The sequence below is a fragment of the Furipterus horrens genome, unplaced genomic scaffold, assembly GCF_987537825.1.
Source record: "Furipterus horrens unplaced genomic scaffold, mFurHor1.1.pri manual_scaffold_6, whole genome shotgun sequence".
In the NCBI taxonomy this organism is placed as follows: Eukaryota; Metazoa; Chordata; class Mammalia; order Chiroptera; family Furipteridae; genus Furipterus; species Furipterus horrens.
Window position 1 is genome coordinate 149,224,892 of NW_028327176.1, and position 19,965 is coordinate 149,244,856.

The 19,965-nt window shown below is 38.8% G+C and overlaps 1 protein-coding gene across 3 annotated transcripts in view; it reads left to right on the forward strand.

Annotated features, from left to right (window-relative positions):
- Window positions 1-19,965, forward strand: part of AFG1L (AFG1 like ATPase) — a 186,995-nt gene that overhangs the window by 140,535 nt on the left and 26,495 nt on the right. For all 3 annotated transcript variants that reach the window (XM_090279730.1, XM_090279731.1, XM_090279732.1), the window contains one exon: window positions 19,789-19,859. In XM_090279730.1, the coding sequence (XP_090135856.1) occupies window positions 19,789-19,859 (71 nt within the window). The remainder of the gene's footprint in view (window positions 1-19,788; window positions 19,860-19,965) is intronic.

Consider the following 19,965-nt stretch of genomic DNA (forward strand, 5'->3'; position numbering starts at 1 on the left):
TATTTATACATATGGGTTACTTCTACTTTGTGGCGTTTGTGTGAAGCACTGCGGTGAACAACATGTACAAGTTTTCATGTGGACTTATAATTTTATATCTCTTGTATAAACCTAGGAGTAGAATTTATGGGTGTGGTATTCTGTTTAGTCTTTTGAGGAACTTCCAGACTGTTTCCAAAGCAGCTGTATCATTTTTAACTTTTAAAAATTTATTCTTAATTTTATTTTTTCCATCACCATTTATTCCCCCATGTCCTCTTCCACCTCCACCAACTCCCCTGCCCCCTACAATCACCACACTGCTGTCAGTGTTCATGAGTTCTTTCTCTTTTTTTTCTCAATCCATCCACCCCTGCAACTTTCCCCAGAGCTGTCAACCTGCTCTCTGAGTGTCTCTATTTGGCTTGTTAGTTCAGTTTGTTCGTTAGATTCCACATAAGAGTGAAATCATATGGTATTTGTCTTTCTCTGACTGGCTTATTTTACTCAGCATCATGTTCTCCAGGTCCATCCATGCTCTTGCAAAGTTCAAAATTTCATTCTTCTCCTTCTCCTCCTCCTTCACCTCCCCTTCCCTCCTTCTCTGTCTTCGCCTTCACCTTCACCTTCTTTTTATGGCTGAGTGCAGGTGTACCATTTTTATAGTCCCACCAGTAGTATATGAGGGTTCCATTTCTCCACACCTTTTGATTATAGACATCTGTATTAGTTTCCTAGGGATGTTGTTACAAAGTACCACAAACTGGGTGGCCTAAAAGAACAGAAATTTATTGTCTTACACTTCTGGAGGCCAGAAATCCAAAATCAAGCTTTTGGAAGTGTCATGCTCCCTCCATACCTTTGGGGGAGAAACATTCTTTGCTGGGTTCAATGAAGGAAAGACTCTGCATTGGTCAGATATGCAAAGGAAAAATTTTTTCCATACTAGAGCCACCCAACTCAGTCTGTCCCAGATTCTGCCAGAAGCCCAGTCTCGGCAGTGTCGGGCCATTGGGATTCAGCAGAGGAGGAGGTGCTGGCCAGGCTTGGGGGAGTTTGGGGGTGTGGCCCCTGCCTCAGAGCTGCACAACTCAGTTTGTCCCCAGTTCTGCCCAGACCTGGGCAGGGAGAAGCCACCAAGAGTCAAGAGGGTGGGGCCATCTGCTGGGGTCCTGGAGAGTGGGGTTAGCAGAGGGGGAGACCCCTGTCAGGTTTTTAGGAAATTGGGGGGAATGGCCTCTGCCCCAAAGTCACCCAAGTCAGTTACTGACACCCCCTGAATCTGCCTAGACCTCTACACCCAGTCCACAAAGCTGACTCTGGCATGCTGGAAGCTTTGCAGGGTATGTCGATAGGGAGACTAGGGAGTGGGGCTATTGCTTTCCCTAGGCTTCACCCAACAAAGGTGGCATTTGCAGGGCAGCAGAGTGGCTCAGCCCAGGGAGGCCCGGCAGTTGTCCTCGCAGCTCTTTCCACAGAACCCCAAACCTCTTCCCAGGGCTCTAGTCTGCTCTGCCTTCCCTCTGCCAGAGCCCAGGTGAGTGGCTGAGAATGAGATTTTGTATGTTGGCCCTTTAAGAGGTCGCCTTTGCCTCTTGTAGACTCCCATCACTTTCTGGGAGAGAGCTGATTTTCACAACCAGATATTAAGTGGGCACCTCTTCCCACCTCTGGTGCACTAGGTTGGGGATCCCTGGTGGAATTTAGACCCTATGCTTCTCAGAGAGAATCCCCACAGCTGAGCTAGCTTTCTGGAATCTCAGCTGCTGAACGTGTGAGTGGGGACAGCCCTTTTTAAAATTTTTATTTTATTTTATTTTATTTTATTTTATTAGGTATATTTTATTGATTATATTGTCACAATAGTTCCATTTTTTTCCCTTTGCTCCCCTCTGCCCAGCACCCCCCTCCCTTAGCAATCCCCCCACCAAGTCCATGCCCATAGGTCACGCATACAAACTCTCTGGTTTCTCCCTTTCCTATATTATTATTATTATTTAATTAATTAATTAATTTTCTATAACAATAAAAAAAATAACAATCCCCTCCTCTCAGACTTGAGGGGACAGCCCTTTTTTGCATCTCCGCACTTCCTACCAGTCTCAGTTTGGTTTCTTCTGTAAATCTTTGATTATAAGATTTCTCTTAAGGATAGCCTTCAGTTTGTCATTCAGGTTAATTGCTCTATATTTTAGTTGTGATTCTGGTTTGGTTCTTGGAAAAGGTGAGTGTAGCTTCCACCTAACTCCCCTACCATCTGTATCTCCATATTTTAATTGTTTTAATGACTTTTTCACTATATTTTTTGTTTTGTTTTTTAAGTAAAGAAGTATTTATCCCTATAAGAAGTATAAAGTATAAAGTTTCATTCACATGAAGTGATTCAAATTCAAAATGAAGTATTGTATATTGCAAAGGTCAGCAATGGTAATGAATCTGTACTGTAAGGCCACCTATAGGGAAAAGGCTGCTATTAGTTTGTTCTCAAAAGTAGGTGCACAGTAGTATCTTTCTTATAAGAACACCTCCTGATATTTTATGAATGAGAAAGGCTCTGTGATATTACAACCTTATAAATTCATAGTAATAAAAGAAACAGTTTTCTGTTTTATATCCTGTAGGGCATAGTCAGGTTGGCTGTTTATATTGTCTGTTAAAATCACAAAAATGTCTTATTTGACATAATTTAGATGTATATTTAAATATTTATTAACTGTATGTTAACTCAAGGACTACTGAATTAAAATTAATTTTAAGGATTTTTAAAACTATATGAAACACCACCTAAACAGTGGTACAGCAGCAAAAGAAATTCATCTTGTTTAGACTTCAATATCAGGTTCCATCAGTCAGCTCAGCACGATTTTTATCTCCTATTCCTTTATTGAACCATCATTTGACAGTAGCACATCACAGTGATTGTTTTCTAGCTGGCCTTACAGGACTAGAACAGAGCTGGCCCACTATTTCTAGCTGAACACATTGACAAAGTATTCAATTGTATGGCTGCACTCATGTAGTAAACTGTAAGTAAGCTATATACATAATATGTACATGAGTAGGTAACATGTATACTTATACCTATAAAAGTACAGAATAAAGTTTTTATATTTCCTTAGAATTCTTATCTTATTATTATTTTATCTTCAAATAGATCACGTTTATAACTAAAGGTCAAGCTTCTACATTAGAAAAGCTTATCTGGCAGAAGTCCCAGTTCTTTAATTACTTGCAGTATACTTCTTTTTATCTAGTAAAACTCCCTGGCTTCTCTTTCCCAGGTGGATGTAACCATCTTCTCCTGAAGAGGAGTTAGTGCTTCTTACTCCCTAGCTTTTTTATCTTTTTTGAATATCTTCAAAAAGATTTTCTGAAATGTTATGAAAAAGAGAAATCTATTTTGCATCTACCAACTTGCAATTCTACATGTTATATCAATGGTTTATTTGGGGGGAAATGCAATATATAAATTTGATAGAAATTTTATATGGAGTTTGGGGCTGAGTAGAGGGGGAGTGAAGGTCTGGAATTTGAGAGCAAAAGGTGCTAGGTCCCACTTTCTGTATTATACACAGGTCAAGATTAATGGAAGTAGGTAAGTTACTCTCCCGGTGATTAGAAGGGTGGGAAATTTAGGGACTGAAATGGATCTCTGAACAGTCAATTAAGCCTTTGAGTGATTAAGAAGAAGATAAATACTAGGACAAAATCCATCCTAACAACTGATTCCGTTATGTAAAACAAGCCTACAGGATTTGAAATGCAACCAAGTCTGTTTTATATTAAGGCAAGTATAAACCAACTTAATCTTGGACCTGCCTCCAGCCCCAGATTATGTTTGGTATGAGCACAAAGAGCTGTACAGCATGAATGCACAAGGAATCAGTAGAGTGAGAAGGCTCACTGCCAGGAAAATTTGGCACAAGAACTTTAAGAGGAAGGGGAAATTTCTCCCTCGCTGAATCAACTTTGGCTCTCTGGAATAGAGAACATGGAGAGAGAGGGACCAAGGAAAGCCAACCCTATTCTACTTGTTGATACCTTAACAAGCTGTTGATTTTTAAAAGAGGATGAAGGGGCAAAGTGTGGGTAGCATTCTGTTCCCCTGAGTCAATCCTAATGAAGTGGGAGGTTCTTGAAGAAATTAATTTCCATTTAAATTCATGTGTGACCCTCTTCTAGAAACCTCCACTTGTTTGAAATTTTTGTTGAGAATTTCAAATGATCCAGCAATAATAAGGTCTTGTGGGTTTTTTTTTTTTTTTTTTAGGGTTTTTTTTTTTTTTTTTTTTACGTCTTCTATTTCTTGAAACTAAGTTTTTATGTTGAATGCCTGATTTCAGCTGTAGAAATTTTCTCAAAATTGGAATGACTGGTTACTTTCCTCTCTGTTTACTAATATGATATGGAAAAATAAATCATGATTTTCATACTTCCGAAGCAATCAGGCTTTTAATCCAAGGTACTGTACTCACAGGATTCTTGTGTGAGTTAATGCCAAATTAAATTTCCTGGCAACAAAATAGTGGTTGATTCCAGGGCTTTTCTGACTTAAAGACACAGTGGTATTACTCAACAGAGAATAGAAACCTGCCCCTCCACTGCAGTTTCTGAGCTTAACAAAAGGTGACAAAAGCAATGAAATTGGTGGTTATTACAAGGGAATTATAAAGGAAAAAGAGCTTGTGCTCTGCGTGGGCCCCCAACACCCTACCCACCAACAAGAAGCATATGAAAAGAGCGACTCTGCTGCTTCTTCAGAAATGACTTTAATTCTCTCACTGTGATCAACTTCTGATTATCTGCGGGCAGATTTTCTATTTTGCTTCTTATCTGCACAAAGGACTACTATATAGTAGTGTCTCACCGGTGGAGAAATTACCCAGAATTAAAGGAAGTCACTTAAATTCTTTATCAGTACTCAGTTGCAAGAGCTTATGTTTCTGTCGTCCTTTATGAAAAGAAAGGGGATACGATTAATAGCATCTGAACTTAATTCCTGTGTTTTCTCCTAATAATTTTAATGTTATCCAAGTCACCCTTCCTTAAGATATACCTCTGTGGTTAAAATGGAACCACACAAAGCTGAATAGAACATTTTCTTCCATGCTACGTGACATGATATTCTTGTAGCCTCAAAAGAAAACTCTGAAAAAAATCATGTTTAATTTAGTGCCACCTTTTGGCTGCAGCATTTTCATACAGCTGCTATTGACCACCAGGTTTTGTCCCTTCCTCAAATTTTATTGGTCAGTTATGTTTGTACTTTGAGTCTAATTTGAATCACAATTTGTATTTTTTATAATCTAGATCCATGTATTTTTTTTTTGTACATTTGTTTCCTGAATATACCTATTGCTGACCTTAGCGCTTGTGTCCCAAACACTTAATTTTTTAAAAAGCCTAGCTGACTCTGGTTCTTTTTTAGAGTTTCACAGGCATGATTGTATTTCTGAGTATAGATTTTTAATGTAAGGTAATGTTGCTGTATTCTTAAATAGTTTCACTGGAAAACTAACAAGAGGGCACTGGAGTTGTAGACTCATTGCTGTTATTCCAGTTTTCTCTAATATAAATACCATTTTTTCCCTGTTTTGAAGTTAAAAATATTTCTCTGGCTGAAATTTTTACAATAAAGTTGTATTCTTGAAATTTCCTATTTAAAAAAGTCAAGCAGTCTTAGGTATTTTGAAAAATAGATTTAAAATTTTTATGTATATTATGACATGTTACTAAGAAAATCATTCTGGATTAACTATTGCATTAATTAAATTATATACGTATTTTTTATGCCCCACCTATTTCCAAAACAATTTGAGGCAACTTAACATTAAAATTATTTATGATCGTCGTCATCGGCAGCCGTCCGTCTCAAGAGACGATGGTGTAGCTTCTTAAGAGTCTATCTGCACTGCCGAGAATGGCTGTGCAGTCCGACTCGGGAGTGACTCGGTATCTGTCTCCTCCCGTGTTAAATCGACATCTTGCGATGACGCTGGAGTGTCCTCTCCAGTGAAGCTGAAGCTACAGAGCCTGGGCAGGGTGATATGGAGGGTCTGCTGTTGCCCATGCCCGTCCGTCTCGAGAGACGATGGTGTAGCTTCTTAAAAGTCTATCTGCACCGCCGAGAATGGCTGTGCAGTCCGACTCGGGAGTGACACGGTATCTGTCTCCTCCCGTGTTGAATCGACATCTTGCGATGACGCTGGAGTGTCCTCTCCAGTGAAGCTGAAGCTACAGAGCCTGGGCAGGGTGATATGGAGGGTCTGCTGTTGCCCATGCAGCAGACCCCCCCTCTCTTCGCAGCTGAAGGGTCCAAGGGAAAGATGGAGTCAATACAGCTTGGCTTCAGGTGCGCCGCAGGAGTTGCTGGTGTTGACTACAACATCAAACCGCCTTAGGGACTCCGGCTCCGGATTTTCTGTCGGGGTTTACTCCCTTAGCCTTTCCCCTGAAGAGGTATGCCGCAAGGCAGCGGAGGTTTTTTGGAGTCAGAGTTTTCCTTCTCTGATGTGCCCTGATTGGAAGATCGAACCAGCGACACTTAGCTCGCAGGCCGACGCTCAATCCACTGAGCCAAACCAGCCAAGGGCTGGTATTTATGATACATTTACCATAATTACTAAAATGGAAGAGATGGACAATACCAAGCGTTGGCAAGTATGTGGCACAAATGGAACTCTTTGTATACTGCAGGTAAGAGAGTAAACTGCTACAATCATTGTGGAAATTTGACGGTATCTACTAAGCTGAACATAGGTCTACCCTATGAGCAGTAATTCTACTCCTAATTATGTACCCAACATACATGTATACATAGCTTACGAAAGGCATGTACTAGAATGTTCAGAGTAGCATTATTCATAGAAACCCTAATATGTAAACTATACAAATACTCATTGTTAAGGACTGAGTTGTGTCCCTCCCTCCCAAGTTCGTAAGTGAAGCCTTAACCCCTTAATGAGCCGTATTGAGCATTTAAGGAGGTACTATTGAGTAAATGAAGCCAGACTCATTAATTATAGAAATGAGCTTATATGAAGCAATATGTACCCTAACACTCAATTTGAAAATGATTTAGGACGTACTCTTAATGATTTGATCAGTGTCTTCAGAATAACATTTTCTTATATCTGAAATTTTTGTCAACCAGAAAAGATTAGGACTATCAGGTAAGGTAATTAATGCTTGTGTTTTAAAAACCTTTAATTTTAAAAATGTTAACTTTTACATGGTAAATATTTGAGGTATTTAAATTTTAAAATAATTAAATTTTGAATTTATTTTGTATTGTTTCCTTTTCATTTTTTCTATGATCAAAATCTATATCAAGTAGAGATCATTTTTACATGTTATTAAACTATGTAATCTTGTCATAATATGTTGGTTTATAATAGTGACAAGGCATTAATTTATTGTTATGTTGTCATTTTACAGAAAACACTGAAACTTTTAGCATAACCCTATGATAGAAAAATGAGTCACTGTTTATTATTTGAAAACAAAATATTGAGATGAATACAGAATAACTTAGGATTTTGGGAATTTTCAAAGTTAATTAATATCTTTTGGGAGCTTGGAAATACTTTTTCTGGGATTATTCCGGATCTTCCAGACGTGTGGTGACATTCCCCCTGCCCCTGCTTCCTCCCTGTCTCTGGTTCTTCATACCAGGAGGATTGTGAGTTTTCTATTGGAGTTTTTGTTGCCCCAAGCAGTACTGAGTTCATTTATTTATTAATTATTTTATTTTATTTTTCCATTACCGTTTATCCCCCTTATACCTTTTTACTAAACTAAGTCAGAAAAATCAGAGAATCTGAATAGACAAATTACAACTAGTGAAATTGAAGCAGTAATAAAAAGACTTCCAACAAACAAAAGCCCTGGACCAGATGGCTTCACAGGTGAATTTTACCAAACTTTCCGAGGAGAACTAACATCTTTCCTTCTCAAACTATTTCATAAAATTCAAGAGGAAAGAAATCTCCCAAATTCATTTTCTGAGGCCAGCATTGTCCTAATTCCAAAACCAGATAAAGACACTGCAAAGAAAGAAAATTATAGGCCAGTATTCCTGATGAACATAGATACTAAAGTCCTCAACAAAATATTAGCAAACTGAATACAGCAATGAATGCATCAAAAAGATCATACACTGAACTTCCAGCCTAGATGGAGGCCTAGACTGACACACTCCATCTCCTTCCACAACTAAGAAGGAATACAACTATCGCAAAACCAGAAATAACCAGAAGTTCCAGAAAACAAAGCTACCTGGAAGTCCAACATATGAAGTTATAAGCAAGTGGTGCTTATCTGGACAGGTAGGATGGGCGAACCCGGGGCAGAGAGATCAAGCAGTGCTGGCAGTGGCAGCGGTGGCGATGGCAGCAGGACGGCGGTAAGCACAGACACCCATATTTAAAGGGAGTCAAGAAGCGCCTGGGAGACCACCCCCGGCTGCAGACCAAACCCATCAGCTCCCGATTCCAACGCCAGGGAAGGCAGACCCCCATTGCCTTGGACTGTGAGGCCCAGAGGGCATGAGGATGGAGGAGGAGGCTCCTGGTCCCTCAGTAGGAAACCATCTTGGACTCCTGTCCCCACACAAAATGTCGCAGTATGGTGAGAAGGGTTGCCCGGCTGTGACGCATGCACGGGGCTCTGCCCCCTATAGCGTAGGAGGTGTGACAGCCTTGCTCAGGAAGCAAAGGTAAACACAAAACTGTCAGGATGGCAGAGATCATGATAGAGATCCTACTCACGCAGCTGACCAGACAGCAAATATCTAATCTAATGAAGCAGCAGATAGGAAATCTTTCTGAGGCACAGTTCAGAGCTTTGGTTATACGAATGCTTACAGACCTAACAGCAGATCTTAAACAAGACAGGGAAGGAATGAAGGCTGGTCCTGCTGAAATGAACAAAAACACATACAAAACTAGTGGTGAGGGAAAGAAAGCCAGGGGTCAAATCACCAAATTGGAACATAGGGAAGGAACAGTCAACCAGTGCAGAAAGAGGAAATGAAAAGTGAGGAAAATGAGGAGAGGCTCACAAACCTATGGGACAGCTATAAGCAGGCCAACATCCGAATCATAGGGTTGCCAGAAGGCGAAGAAGAACTAGAAATTGAAAAAGTATGTGAAAAAATCATGAAGCAGAACTTCTCTAACTTGGGGAAGGAAACAGACTTACAGGACCAGGAAGCACAGAGAAAGATAAAGAGAGCATCTTAAAAGCAGCAAGAGAGAAGAAAAGAATTAAGCACAAAGGGGTCCCAATTAGACCCTCAGCTGATTTCTCAAAAGAAACTCTGCAGGCAAGAAGGGACTGGCAAGAAATATTCAAAGTAATGAAAAGCAAAAACCTACAACCACGATTACTCTATCCAGTGAAGCTGTCATTCAGAATAGAAGGGCAGAGAAAGTGCTTCCAGGACAAAGTAAAACTGAAGGAGTTCATCAGATCCAAACCACTCTTATATGAGATGTTAAAGGGACTTGTTTAGGAGAAGGAGGATCAAAACTATGAACATTAAAATGAAAACTGTATCACAACATCCAACAACAGAAGCTAGGGAATTGAAACAAAGGCAAACTAAGTAGGCAACGGGAGTGGGAAAAGAATTATAGGTATGGGGAACATTATGGGGGAAGTCAGCAGGGAGGGGGAAGTGGGGAAAGGGAAGGAGATGGTACAGGAATTAAGAAGCATAGTAGGAGGGAGTGGAGTAGACAGGAAGATGTTGAGAAGAACTATATGCACAACCAATGGGCAAGGACTAAGGGGGTGACAGTTGGAGAGAGGGGGTCACTGGGTGGAGGGGAACAAAGGTAAAGAAATTGGGACAACTATAACAGCATAATTAATAATTCATATTAAAAAAAATAAATTGGAAATAAAAAAGATCATACACCATGTTCAAGTGGTATTTAGTCCAGGGATGCAAACTAGTTACAATAATCACAAATCGACTTCCGGCCAAGATGGAGGCTTAGACGGACACGCTAGGTCTCCCTCTACAACTAGAGAGGAATACAACTACTTCAAAACAAAGGATAACTAGAAATTCCAGAAAATAAAACTACACGGAAGTCCAACATATGAAGTTATAAACCAGCGGTGCCATTTGGGCAGGTAAGAGTTAAAGAGGGCAGTGCTGTTTGCGGTCGCACCTGGACAACGGCGGCGGGGAATCCCGGATCCGTCAAGCCCCTGGCGGTGCGCGACCCCGGCGAGGAATCCCGGCTGCGGCCAAGCCCCTGCCGGTGCGCGACTCCGGCGCTGGGGAGAGCGGCCGCCGCATCGCCTTGAACAGTGAGGCCCAGGGGGGCGGGAGGACGGATCCCGGTCTCCTAGCTGAATAACTGTGTGAATCCATCTTGGACCCCCGCCCCCAAAGAAAGCACCACAGGGCTGCGAAATAGGTCACGGACAGGCAGGCGCCGGTCGCTAATTTGTGACGCGTACACAGGCACTGCCCCCGACAGCCGGCCCAAGAAAACAAAACGCATCTGTCAAAATGAGGCAGACAACTATAGAAATCCCGGTGACACAACTCACCAGACAGCAGATAGAGAACCTGACAGATGAACAGATAAGAAACCTGTCAGAGGCTCAGTTCTGGGCCATTGTTAACAGATGGCTTACAGAATTCACAAAAGAGCAGGAAAAAGATATGAAAGAAGCGAAAAACTTTCATAACGAAAGGAACAAAACCGCATACGAGACAGAAGGAAAGGAAATAAAATCCAGAGTTCATTTCAACAAACTGGAATATGGAGAAGGAACAAGCAGTCAACCAATACAGCGAGAGGAAATGGGAAGCAACAATGAAAGGATCAGAAACCTCTGGGACAGCTATAAAAGGCCCAACATAAGAATCATTGGTTTGCCAGAGAATGAGGAAGATGAACTAGAACTTGAAAAAATGAGTGAAAATATAATAAAGGAGAACTTCCCAGACTTGGGGAAGGGAATAGACTTGCAGGTCCAGGAAGCAAGGAGAGTTCCCAAGAGACTGGACCCAGGGAGAACCACTCCAAGACACATTATAATCAAAATGTCAAAAATTAAAGATAAAGAGAGAATCTTAAAAGCAGCAAGAGAGAAGAAAAGAATTATGTACAAAGGGGTCCCAATTAGACTATCAGCTGACTTCTCAAGGGAAACCCTACAGGCAAGAAGAGACTGGCAAGAAATATTCAAAGTAATGAAAATCCAAAACCTACAACCACGAATACTCTACCCAGCGAAATTGTCATTCAGAATAGAAGGACAGAGAAAGTGTTTCCAGGACAAAATAAAACTGAAAGAGTTCATTAGATCCAAACCACTGTTATATGAGATGTTAAAGGGACTGGTTTAAAAAAAAACAGAAGCTAGGGAGATGAAACAAAGGCAAACTAAATAGGCAACGAGAGTGGAAAAGGAACTGTGGGTACGGGAAGCATATTGGGGGGAGGTCAACAGGGAGGGGGAATGGGGAAAGGGAGGGAGATGATATAGGAATTGGGGATCAAGGTAGGAGGGAATGGAATAGACGGAGAGAGGTTGGGAGGAACTGTATGCACAACTAATGGACATAATCTAAAAGGGGGGGAAAACTGGAGGGAGGGGGGCCACCGGGTGGAGGGGAGCAGAGGGAAGGGAAATTGGCACAAATGTAATATTTTAATCAATAAAACACATTAAATCTGAAAAAAAAATAATCACAAATCAATAAACGTGTTACACCACATAAACAGAATGGAGGATAAAAACCACATGATTCTATCAATAGATGCAGAAAAAGCATTTGATAAAATCCAGTACTCATTTATGATAAAAACTCAGCAAAGTGGGAATAGAGGGAACATACCTAAACAAATTAAAAGCCATATATGACCAGAGGTGGATTTAACGGCGGGCACACCAGGCACGCGCCCTGGGCCCCGACTTCTCAAGGGCCCTGCAAAACCCCAACTTTACACTTTGTTCTAATGACACCAAGTTTGGTTTCATTACTACACTGCATAAAATATGGTTAACATGTATTTTTATTTTCCCTGTCTCTTTTTTTAAGGGGCCCAACTGACCTTAATCCACCTCTATATTTGATAAACCCACTATTGGCTCATACTCAATGGGCAAAAACTACATATGTTCCCCTTAAGATCAGGAACAAGACAGAGATGTCCACTTTCATCTCTTACTCAACATAGCACTGGGAGTCCTAGTCACAGCTATGAGACAAGAAGAAATAAAAGTCATCCAAATTGGAAAGGAAGAAGTCTGTCTTTATTTGCAGATGCCGTGATACTGTACATAAAGAACCCTAAAGATTCTACTAAGAAACTACTAGAACTGATAAATGAATACAGTAAAGTAGCAGGATACAAAATTAATGTCCATAAATCATTTGCATTTTTATATGCCATTAATGAATGAGCAGTACTGACTTTACTATCTTCAATCTGAAAGCTGTAAAGTGGTTAACTCACCCCATGTTTTTCCTTTCTTCCAAGTGTCAGCTGCCCCCAGAATCTGACTGCTTCTGTTCACTGTGCAATGCCTTCAGGTCACCTGTTTTGTATTTTGTCTAGTTTGTTGTTGCTATCAGCAGGGGTCCAGCAGAGCTTACCTGGTCCTACTAGAAACAGAGCCCTTCTCTGTGTTCTGATGGAGCACACCCTCTAGTATCTCTCTGAGAAGGCTACATGGGAAATACATATTTTTTGTGGTCTCATCAGTCTGAAATGTTATTTTTCTTGATTAATAATTTGGGTATGGGTAGTTTAACAATAATGTTCCCTTAGAAAACTTTAGACACTGTACCGTTATCTTCAAGTTTCCATTATTGCTTTTGCAAAGTTTCCATTACTGCTGCTGCAAAGTGAATGGTTGTGAATGATTCTTGACCTTTTTGACCTGGTTTTTCCTCTTGGAGTTTTTAGGGTATTCTTTCTTCTTGATTGCCTGAGATTTTATGATAATGTCCCTTGGAATGGAGCTTTTGTCCCCATTCTTTGTGCTGGGAGTTCATTGGATTTCTACTTAGAAAATCATGTCCTTCACGCTGGCCTGCGAACCAAGTGTCGCTGGTTCGATTCCCAGTCAGGGCACATAACTAGGTTGCATGTTAGGTTCCCATCTGGGGGCGCGAGCGAGAGGCAACCACACAGTGATGTTTCTCTCCCTCTCTTTCTCCTTTCCCCTCTCTAAAAATTAATAAATAAATAAATAAATAAATAAACAACTAAACAACTAAATAAATTATAAAAAAAAGAAAAGAAAATCATCTTTTTCAATTTTAGGAAACTTAATCTTATTTTTTCTTTCATTGTTTCTTCTTTATTTCTCCATAGTGTTTGAAGCTCCTGGTTGGATAGTGAACCTTCTGGATTGATCTTCTGATTCTTTTATTTTCCATTTTTTTGTCTTTTTGCTCCAATATCTGAAAGATTACTTCAACTTTTTCTCCCAGTTTGTTTCCTGAATTTTTTATCTAGCAGTCATTTTTAGAGCTCTTTCATATGCTCTAACTTTTCTTTTAGTTTACAGCAATATCCTCCTCTCTCTAGGCATATTGGAGTGTATTTTCCCCCTTCTAGTCTCTATTTTTTATTTGCTTTCTTCAAGATTCTTTCTTCTGGTTGTTGTTGGGGTTTTTTGTTTGTTTGTTTGTTTGTTTTGACCTTTATCTTTCATAGAGGCTTTGCCTAAATACCTAGAGATACTTGATTGTCGACTAACACTTAAGAATGAGGCATTAAAAAGCTGATTATAAATTCTGAGTGCAAGATAGGGTTTTACTAATTGATGGCATCATTCAGGGGTAATAGGTACCAGGTTAGGTTTACCGAAGAACCTCCAAATGTCAGTGTCAGCCAAGTCCTTCTTTGGTTATTCAATTTCCTCCAGTCTCTCTGTCTACTTCTTGGGATGGGTGCTTGGCTGGTAGGGATCTGGACACTGAAGAGGCAGGGAAGTTAGTTTCACTATTTAATATCTAACTTTTCAGGATGGTATCTCTCCCCCTTTCTTCATTGTTAAACCATCTCAGGTGGTAGAATGGAGGAAGTACTGGAATCTGACTGTCTAGGTAAAGGGAGGGAATCTAAGGAACTGCCTTTTTCTTATTTTCAGACAGTTTCTAGCTTGAGCCTTTACCTGTCTTGTCAAGTTTATCTAGTAGTGCCAATTTTTTAGAGGGTTTTTTGGTGAAAACTTCTTTGTTTTGTCATGGCTCAGCATCCCTTCTTCCACGTTCTGTTTTGTTAACCTACTAAAGTTCTGCTCATCCAACTAAGAAAAGCAACGCTAGTCTTTTCCTCCAGACTCCCCTAAAGTTTCCAAGTGATTCTCTTAGGGAACCCTTGCCCTGCATCACTTGCCTTTGGAGAGGGTAAATCACCCCTTCTTTCCTAAGGAGGAGGGGGGAAAATGCTCCTTAAAAATCCTAGACATGAAGGCTAGTGACTCCTGATCTTCTTTCCCCTCCTTAAAAGACACTGTGATATGGGGACTAGGAGGGGGTTGTTGGGAGTAGGGCTGGTTCCCATTTTCATTTAACCATTGGGATGGGAATCTGGGTCCCATTATTGTTGGCTCATTGGTGGTGCTCTTTAGAAATTGAGGGTACTTAGCACTTACAACCATCAACTTTGGGCCTTTAATTGCAATTCCAGGACAAGAGGGAAAAGTTGCACTCAAAAACTGCATAATATTCCATTGTATGGTTATATACAGATGTACTTCACCAAATTCCCCATCATTGAGCATTTAGGTTCTTTAAAAAAATTTTTTATGTTAACATTGTCACAGTGAACATCCTTATACTCATTAATCATTTTTATTTTTATAGGTGAAATGTCCATGAGTGGAATGGCTGGTGATGTGAAATGCATGTTTATAATACTTCTATTACAGATTATCTAGTTGCCCTGAAATCTTATATCAATTTTACACTCCTCCCAGGAATGCAAAGAGGGTTCTTTTTCCCTATACAGGTAACCCCCATATAACATGCTTGTTAGATTCCTAACAAATGCCGTGTTATGTGAATCTGTGTTATATGAAACAAAGAACTAGTGCAAAAAAGGGGGCTAGCTTCCAAAAATTGTTTTAAATGCTATTTTTATAATTAAGAGAAATATCTTTATTAAAACAATTTTCATCATAAGTATTACATATTAATATGAATTAAGTAATGTTTTCTTCATCATCACTACTAAGCTCCATTAATCGAATGAGTTTTCTTTTTGACAAGATATCCTCATCCTCTGAACTTTCTTCAGCATTATCTTGATTTCTGTGCTTTACTTTTTGTAAAAAAAATTGTTATTTTAGATTACTTGCTTTTAGCTGAGAGATCTTTATAAATTTCATTATACACTTTTGAAGTTCTCTCTTAAACTTTATGCTCCTTTCAGTGCAAGGATCTTTATTTAAGAAATATGGCTTTTAACTGTTCAGCTAAGTCTAGGCCTTTCTCTATGCTTTTTAGAGTAAACTGTTTAACTTCTTTGCTTTCATCAGTGCTATCATCCCCTAAAGCTATCTTGACACATTCCAGATGTCATTTCCACCAAAACTGATTCATCAGTTTCTTCTTCTACCAGCAACTCTTGGATATCTTCTACAGTCATACAACGTATGTGCTTGAATGAAAATTTTTAAATGAGTTTTCTGGTTGCTCTTAAAAACTTTTATCGCGTTCAGTATCGTACGGAGATTCCCCTAATTTTGTGTTGTATGGGAGTTTTCCCCAACTCTCTAACCGTGTTAGAGCAAAACCGTGTTATAGAAGTACCGTGTTATATGGGGGATGCCTGTACTTATGTTTGCTCTGAGTGTTTTATCTTTTCCTGATCTCCGCCAGTTTGGATAAAAGAATTGCATCTTATGGTTTTATTTTGCATTTGCTGTTAATACTAAAAATGAACAATTTTATGTATGCTTATTGCCCATTAAGTTATATCTTTTATGCAATTTACCTATTTGGGTCCTTTGGCAGTTTTTCTATTGGGATATTCAGTTTTTTTTTTTTATCTGTTGGAGTTTTTTTAATACATTGTTAATATTAATTATGTGCCATAAATATTGCCACTGTGTTCCTGGTTTAATATGCTTACATACTTTATCTATAATATTTTCTGTGATGCAGAAAACTTGAAGTTTTATGTATTTAGATAGATACATGACTTAATTCTCTGAATCTGTTTTCTTTTCTGTAAAAATGGGATAACATACTACATGGTGAATGGGAGTGGTATAGGTAACTTAACTGCTATATAATACTTGCTCAACAAATGATAGCTCTTTAGTTATTCCCTGTGTGACACATTAAAATAGTCAAGAATCATCCAAAATTTTCTCTAGAATTACAAACATACTCAAAGATGTTTAAATAAGATATGGACTGGTTTATAAGTAAAACTTAATCTTTTAAACTAATCTAGATGGATGAGTTTTAATTTTTATATTACTTTTCTAATTCTCATCCTTAAAAAAATTAATGCTCTGATTAATGAATGCCCTTAAGTAGAGAAATCTGAAATCTGAATGGAATATGGGAAGACTAGTGTCATCTTGTCAGTAATTTGTTAATGGATTTTGAATACATTCCTTTCTGTTAAGGATTCCTTTCATAGTGTTCTTATTTATTTTATATCAGTATAGATACATCTAATGAAACCAAAACACACACCAGTACCTTTTGCTTTTAAGACAATATGAAGATAAAATTCCTGTCTCCTAGAAGGTCAGTAGAACTTACTACCTGAGGGCAAATGCAAGTTGACATAGATGCATAAGTCTGTTCAATTTTACGTTACATAAAATGCTTTTACAAATATTTATTTTTAGGCCACTTAACACCAATAAATTTTTTATTTTATGTGTTGTAACTGAGTAATATTTTATGATAATATAATATAATTGTGTAATTTCACATATAATGTCACCATAAATGAAATCACATATAGGAATTTAATAGATGACATAGATGGTGTGGCCTGACTGAAGTCTAGTGAGCCACACTTTAGTATTTTAGTATATTAGAACACAGGGTAAAAAAGGAATCACCACTAAGGAAATTTGTAAGCTATTGTTCATTTGCCAAATAAACTTTTAGAAATGTAGCTGTCTTCTGTCTTGGTAATTTTTCAGAATTTAGTTCTCCCCCCATATTGGGCATCATGCCTGTCCTGAGGAGAGGTTAACTTTTTGAAAGCCAGCAGATGTCCTGGGTGGCTGGCATTACTCTCCTTTCTATATCTCTTGAAAAGAAGCCCACTTCCACCACCACCGCAAGATGGAGGCAATTCCAAATGAATTACCAAGAATGATCTTGGCAAAGCCATCTAAACATGCCTGTGCTTGGCATGGGCATTGACATTTACATTGGAATGTGTGATTCCTCTGTACCTTTAAAATAAAGGAAAAAAATAAACAAATGGGACTACATCAAATTAAAAAGCCTTTGCACAGCTAAAAAACCATCATCAAAATGAAAGGGGAACCAACTATGGGAGAACACATTTGCCAATTAGATACATCAAACAAAGGTTTAATCTCCAAAATATATAAAGAACTCGTAAGACTCAACACCAGGAAGACATGGGCAAAGGACCTGAATGCACACTTCTCCTGGGAGGACATACCAATGGCCTATAGACATATGAAAGAATGCTCAACATCACTAGCCATCAGAGAGATGCAAATTAAAACCACAATGAGGTACCACCTCACACCTGTCAGAATGGCCATCATTGACAAATCAGCAAACAAGCGCTGGCAAAGATGTGGAGGAAAGGGAACCCTAGGGCACTGTTGGTGGGAATGCAGACTGGTGCAGCCACTGTGAAAAACAGTATGGAAGTTCCTCAAAAAACTAAAAGTGAAACTGCCTTTTGACCCAGCGATTTTGGTGCTGAGAATATACCCTAAAAATCCCAAAACACCAAGTCAAAATAACTTATGCACCCCTATGGTCATAGCAGCATTATATACAACAGCCAAGTGTTGGAAACAGCCTAAGTGCCCATCAGTAGATGAATGGATTAAAAAACTATGGTACATTTACATAATAGGATACTACACAGCAGAAAGAAAAAAGAAGGAATTTCTACCCTTTGAGACATCATGGATGGTACTGGAGCCTATTATGCTAAGTGAAATAAGCTAGTCGGTAAAAGACAAATACCATATTGTCTCACTTATAAGAGGAATCCAATGAACAAAATAATGAGCAAAACAGAACCATGGAAACAAGGAACAGACTGAAAGTGACCAGAGGGAAGAGGGGTGAGGGAAATCATGGAAAGAAGGGGATGGGACTAGTCAAAGAACATGTATGAACGACCCATGAACATAGACAACAGTATGGGGATGGACTGGGAGTGGGGGGTGGGCTGGATGGAGAAGTGTAAAGGGGGAAAAAATTGGAACAACTTCGATAGCATAAACAAAAAAATTGCTTTTTTTTGTCTCTATAATCACTCTTTTTGAAGAGTCATTTTATTATCTTAATACGGTTCTGTTCAAATGTTGTACAAAGCTTTCTGTAAGTTAAATAGCATATCCCTGACAAAGTTAAGCATTGCAAATCGTGTTTTTAAGATCTTTGAGGTAGAGTGGTTATTACATGGAATATATAATTCCAAACCCTTCATAATGACTGTGTGCTTTGTTGCATTTTAAAGGCATTTGCTGTAGAATAGTTGAAGAATTAAGTGCTTGTGTGTTAAATGCCTGCCACCAGATAATTATCTCAAGGGAGACATTAGTTTGATTTAGTTTAAGCTCATTCTAAAGAGAAAATAATTTATTACATTAATTTTCAATACATCTTTATTAAAATGGATGTCCAGAATTGAGTTTGATTGCTTCTACACCTAGATAAGGGTGATTTGTGTGTCAAAATTAAGCATATTGGTGGGTCATTCTGTCTAAGTTTGTATGTAGATAAAATTGAAGTGAACTTTCATTTTTCACTTGAAGTTTTTAAACAGCATTTATTTCTCCTGCCAGTTATTTTATTTTATTAACTGTTAATTTATCAACCCCTCTTGAAAAAAAGGTGAGAGGAAAAAAAGGCCATAGTATTATCACATTTATATATATGGGTTCCCTAAACCATATGGTGATTTTTAATTAGAATACAGAAGATTCTTTGTTGAGACTAATTTCATAGTAGCTGCAGTGGTGAGCATCACAGAGGAGAGAATTTTCCTGAATTTTCAACCAGGACACTTTTGAGAGAAACTCTATGGTTTATCATTGTCCTTCTACTCAAAGTCTGATAAAATTATTGATATACAGATCAAGTTGGTATTTCAAAGCTGGTAATTTAATTCTGGATGCTTGATTATCTCAGTGGCTTGACTCGATTTTTTAAAAATGCAGCTTCAATATTTAATTTCACATGTAGCCGCTCAGTAGAGATTTCAAAGGATACTTTGCTGGATGCTTGACTGCCTTGTCTATCTGCTCTTGTTTTGCATGCAAGAGAGAGCCAGAAGCCTTTTTTCTCATTGTGTACACATAGTATTAATGGATTTACTCTTCCTGTATCGTCTCATTACTGGAAACAACCAGAAGCCCAGAAGTCTTTCAGTGTAGGCAAATAAGGCAGAATCATCTACCTGAGAGTTAATATTCTCTGCTTTTAAGTGTATTCTAAATCTAATGTTTGTATTTAGAGCGTAACATCCTGTTCTCTTTTTTTTTATGGGCAAAAAGCTAAGCAGGCTCTGGCAGCTGTTTGATGTTGGCTTCAAGTGTTATTAATTTCATATTCTATTATTCTTTTCACTGTAGCACAAGTGAAGCTGATGTGGAGGCTGTCATGGATAAGTTGTTTGATGAGCTGGCTCAGAAACAAAATGATTGTACGTAAGTTAATTTCTCTTGAAAGAGAATACATTTAGAACACAATGCCCAATCTCCACTGACCAATTAATAAGTTCCATTGCTGTATATGGGTTGATGCCACGC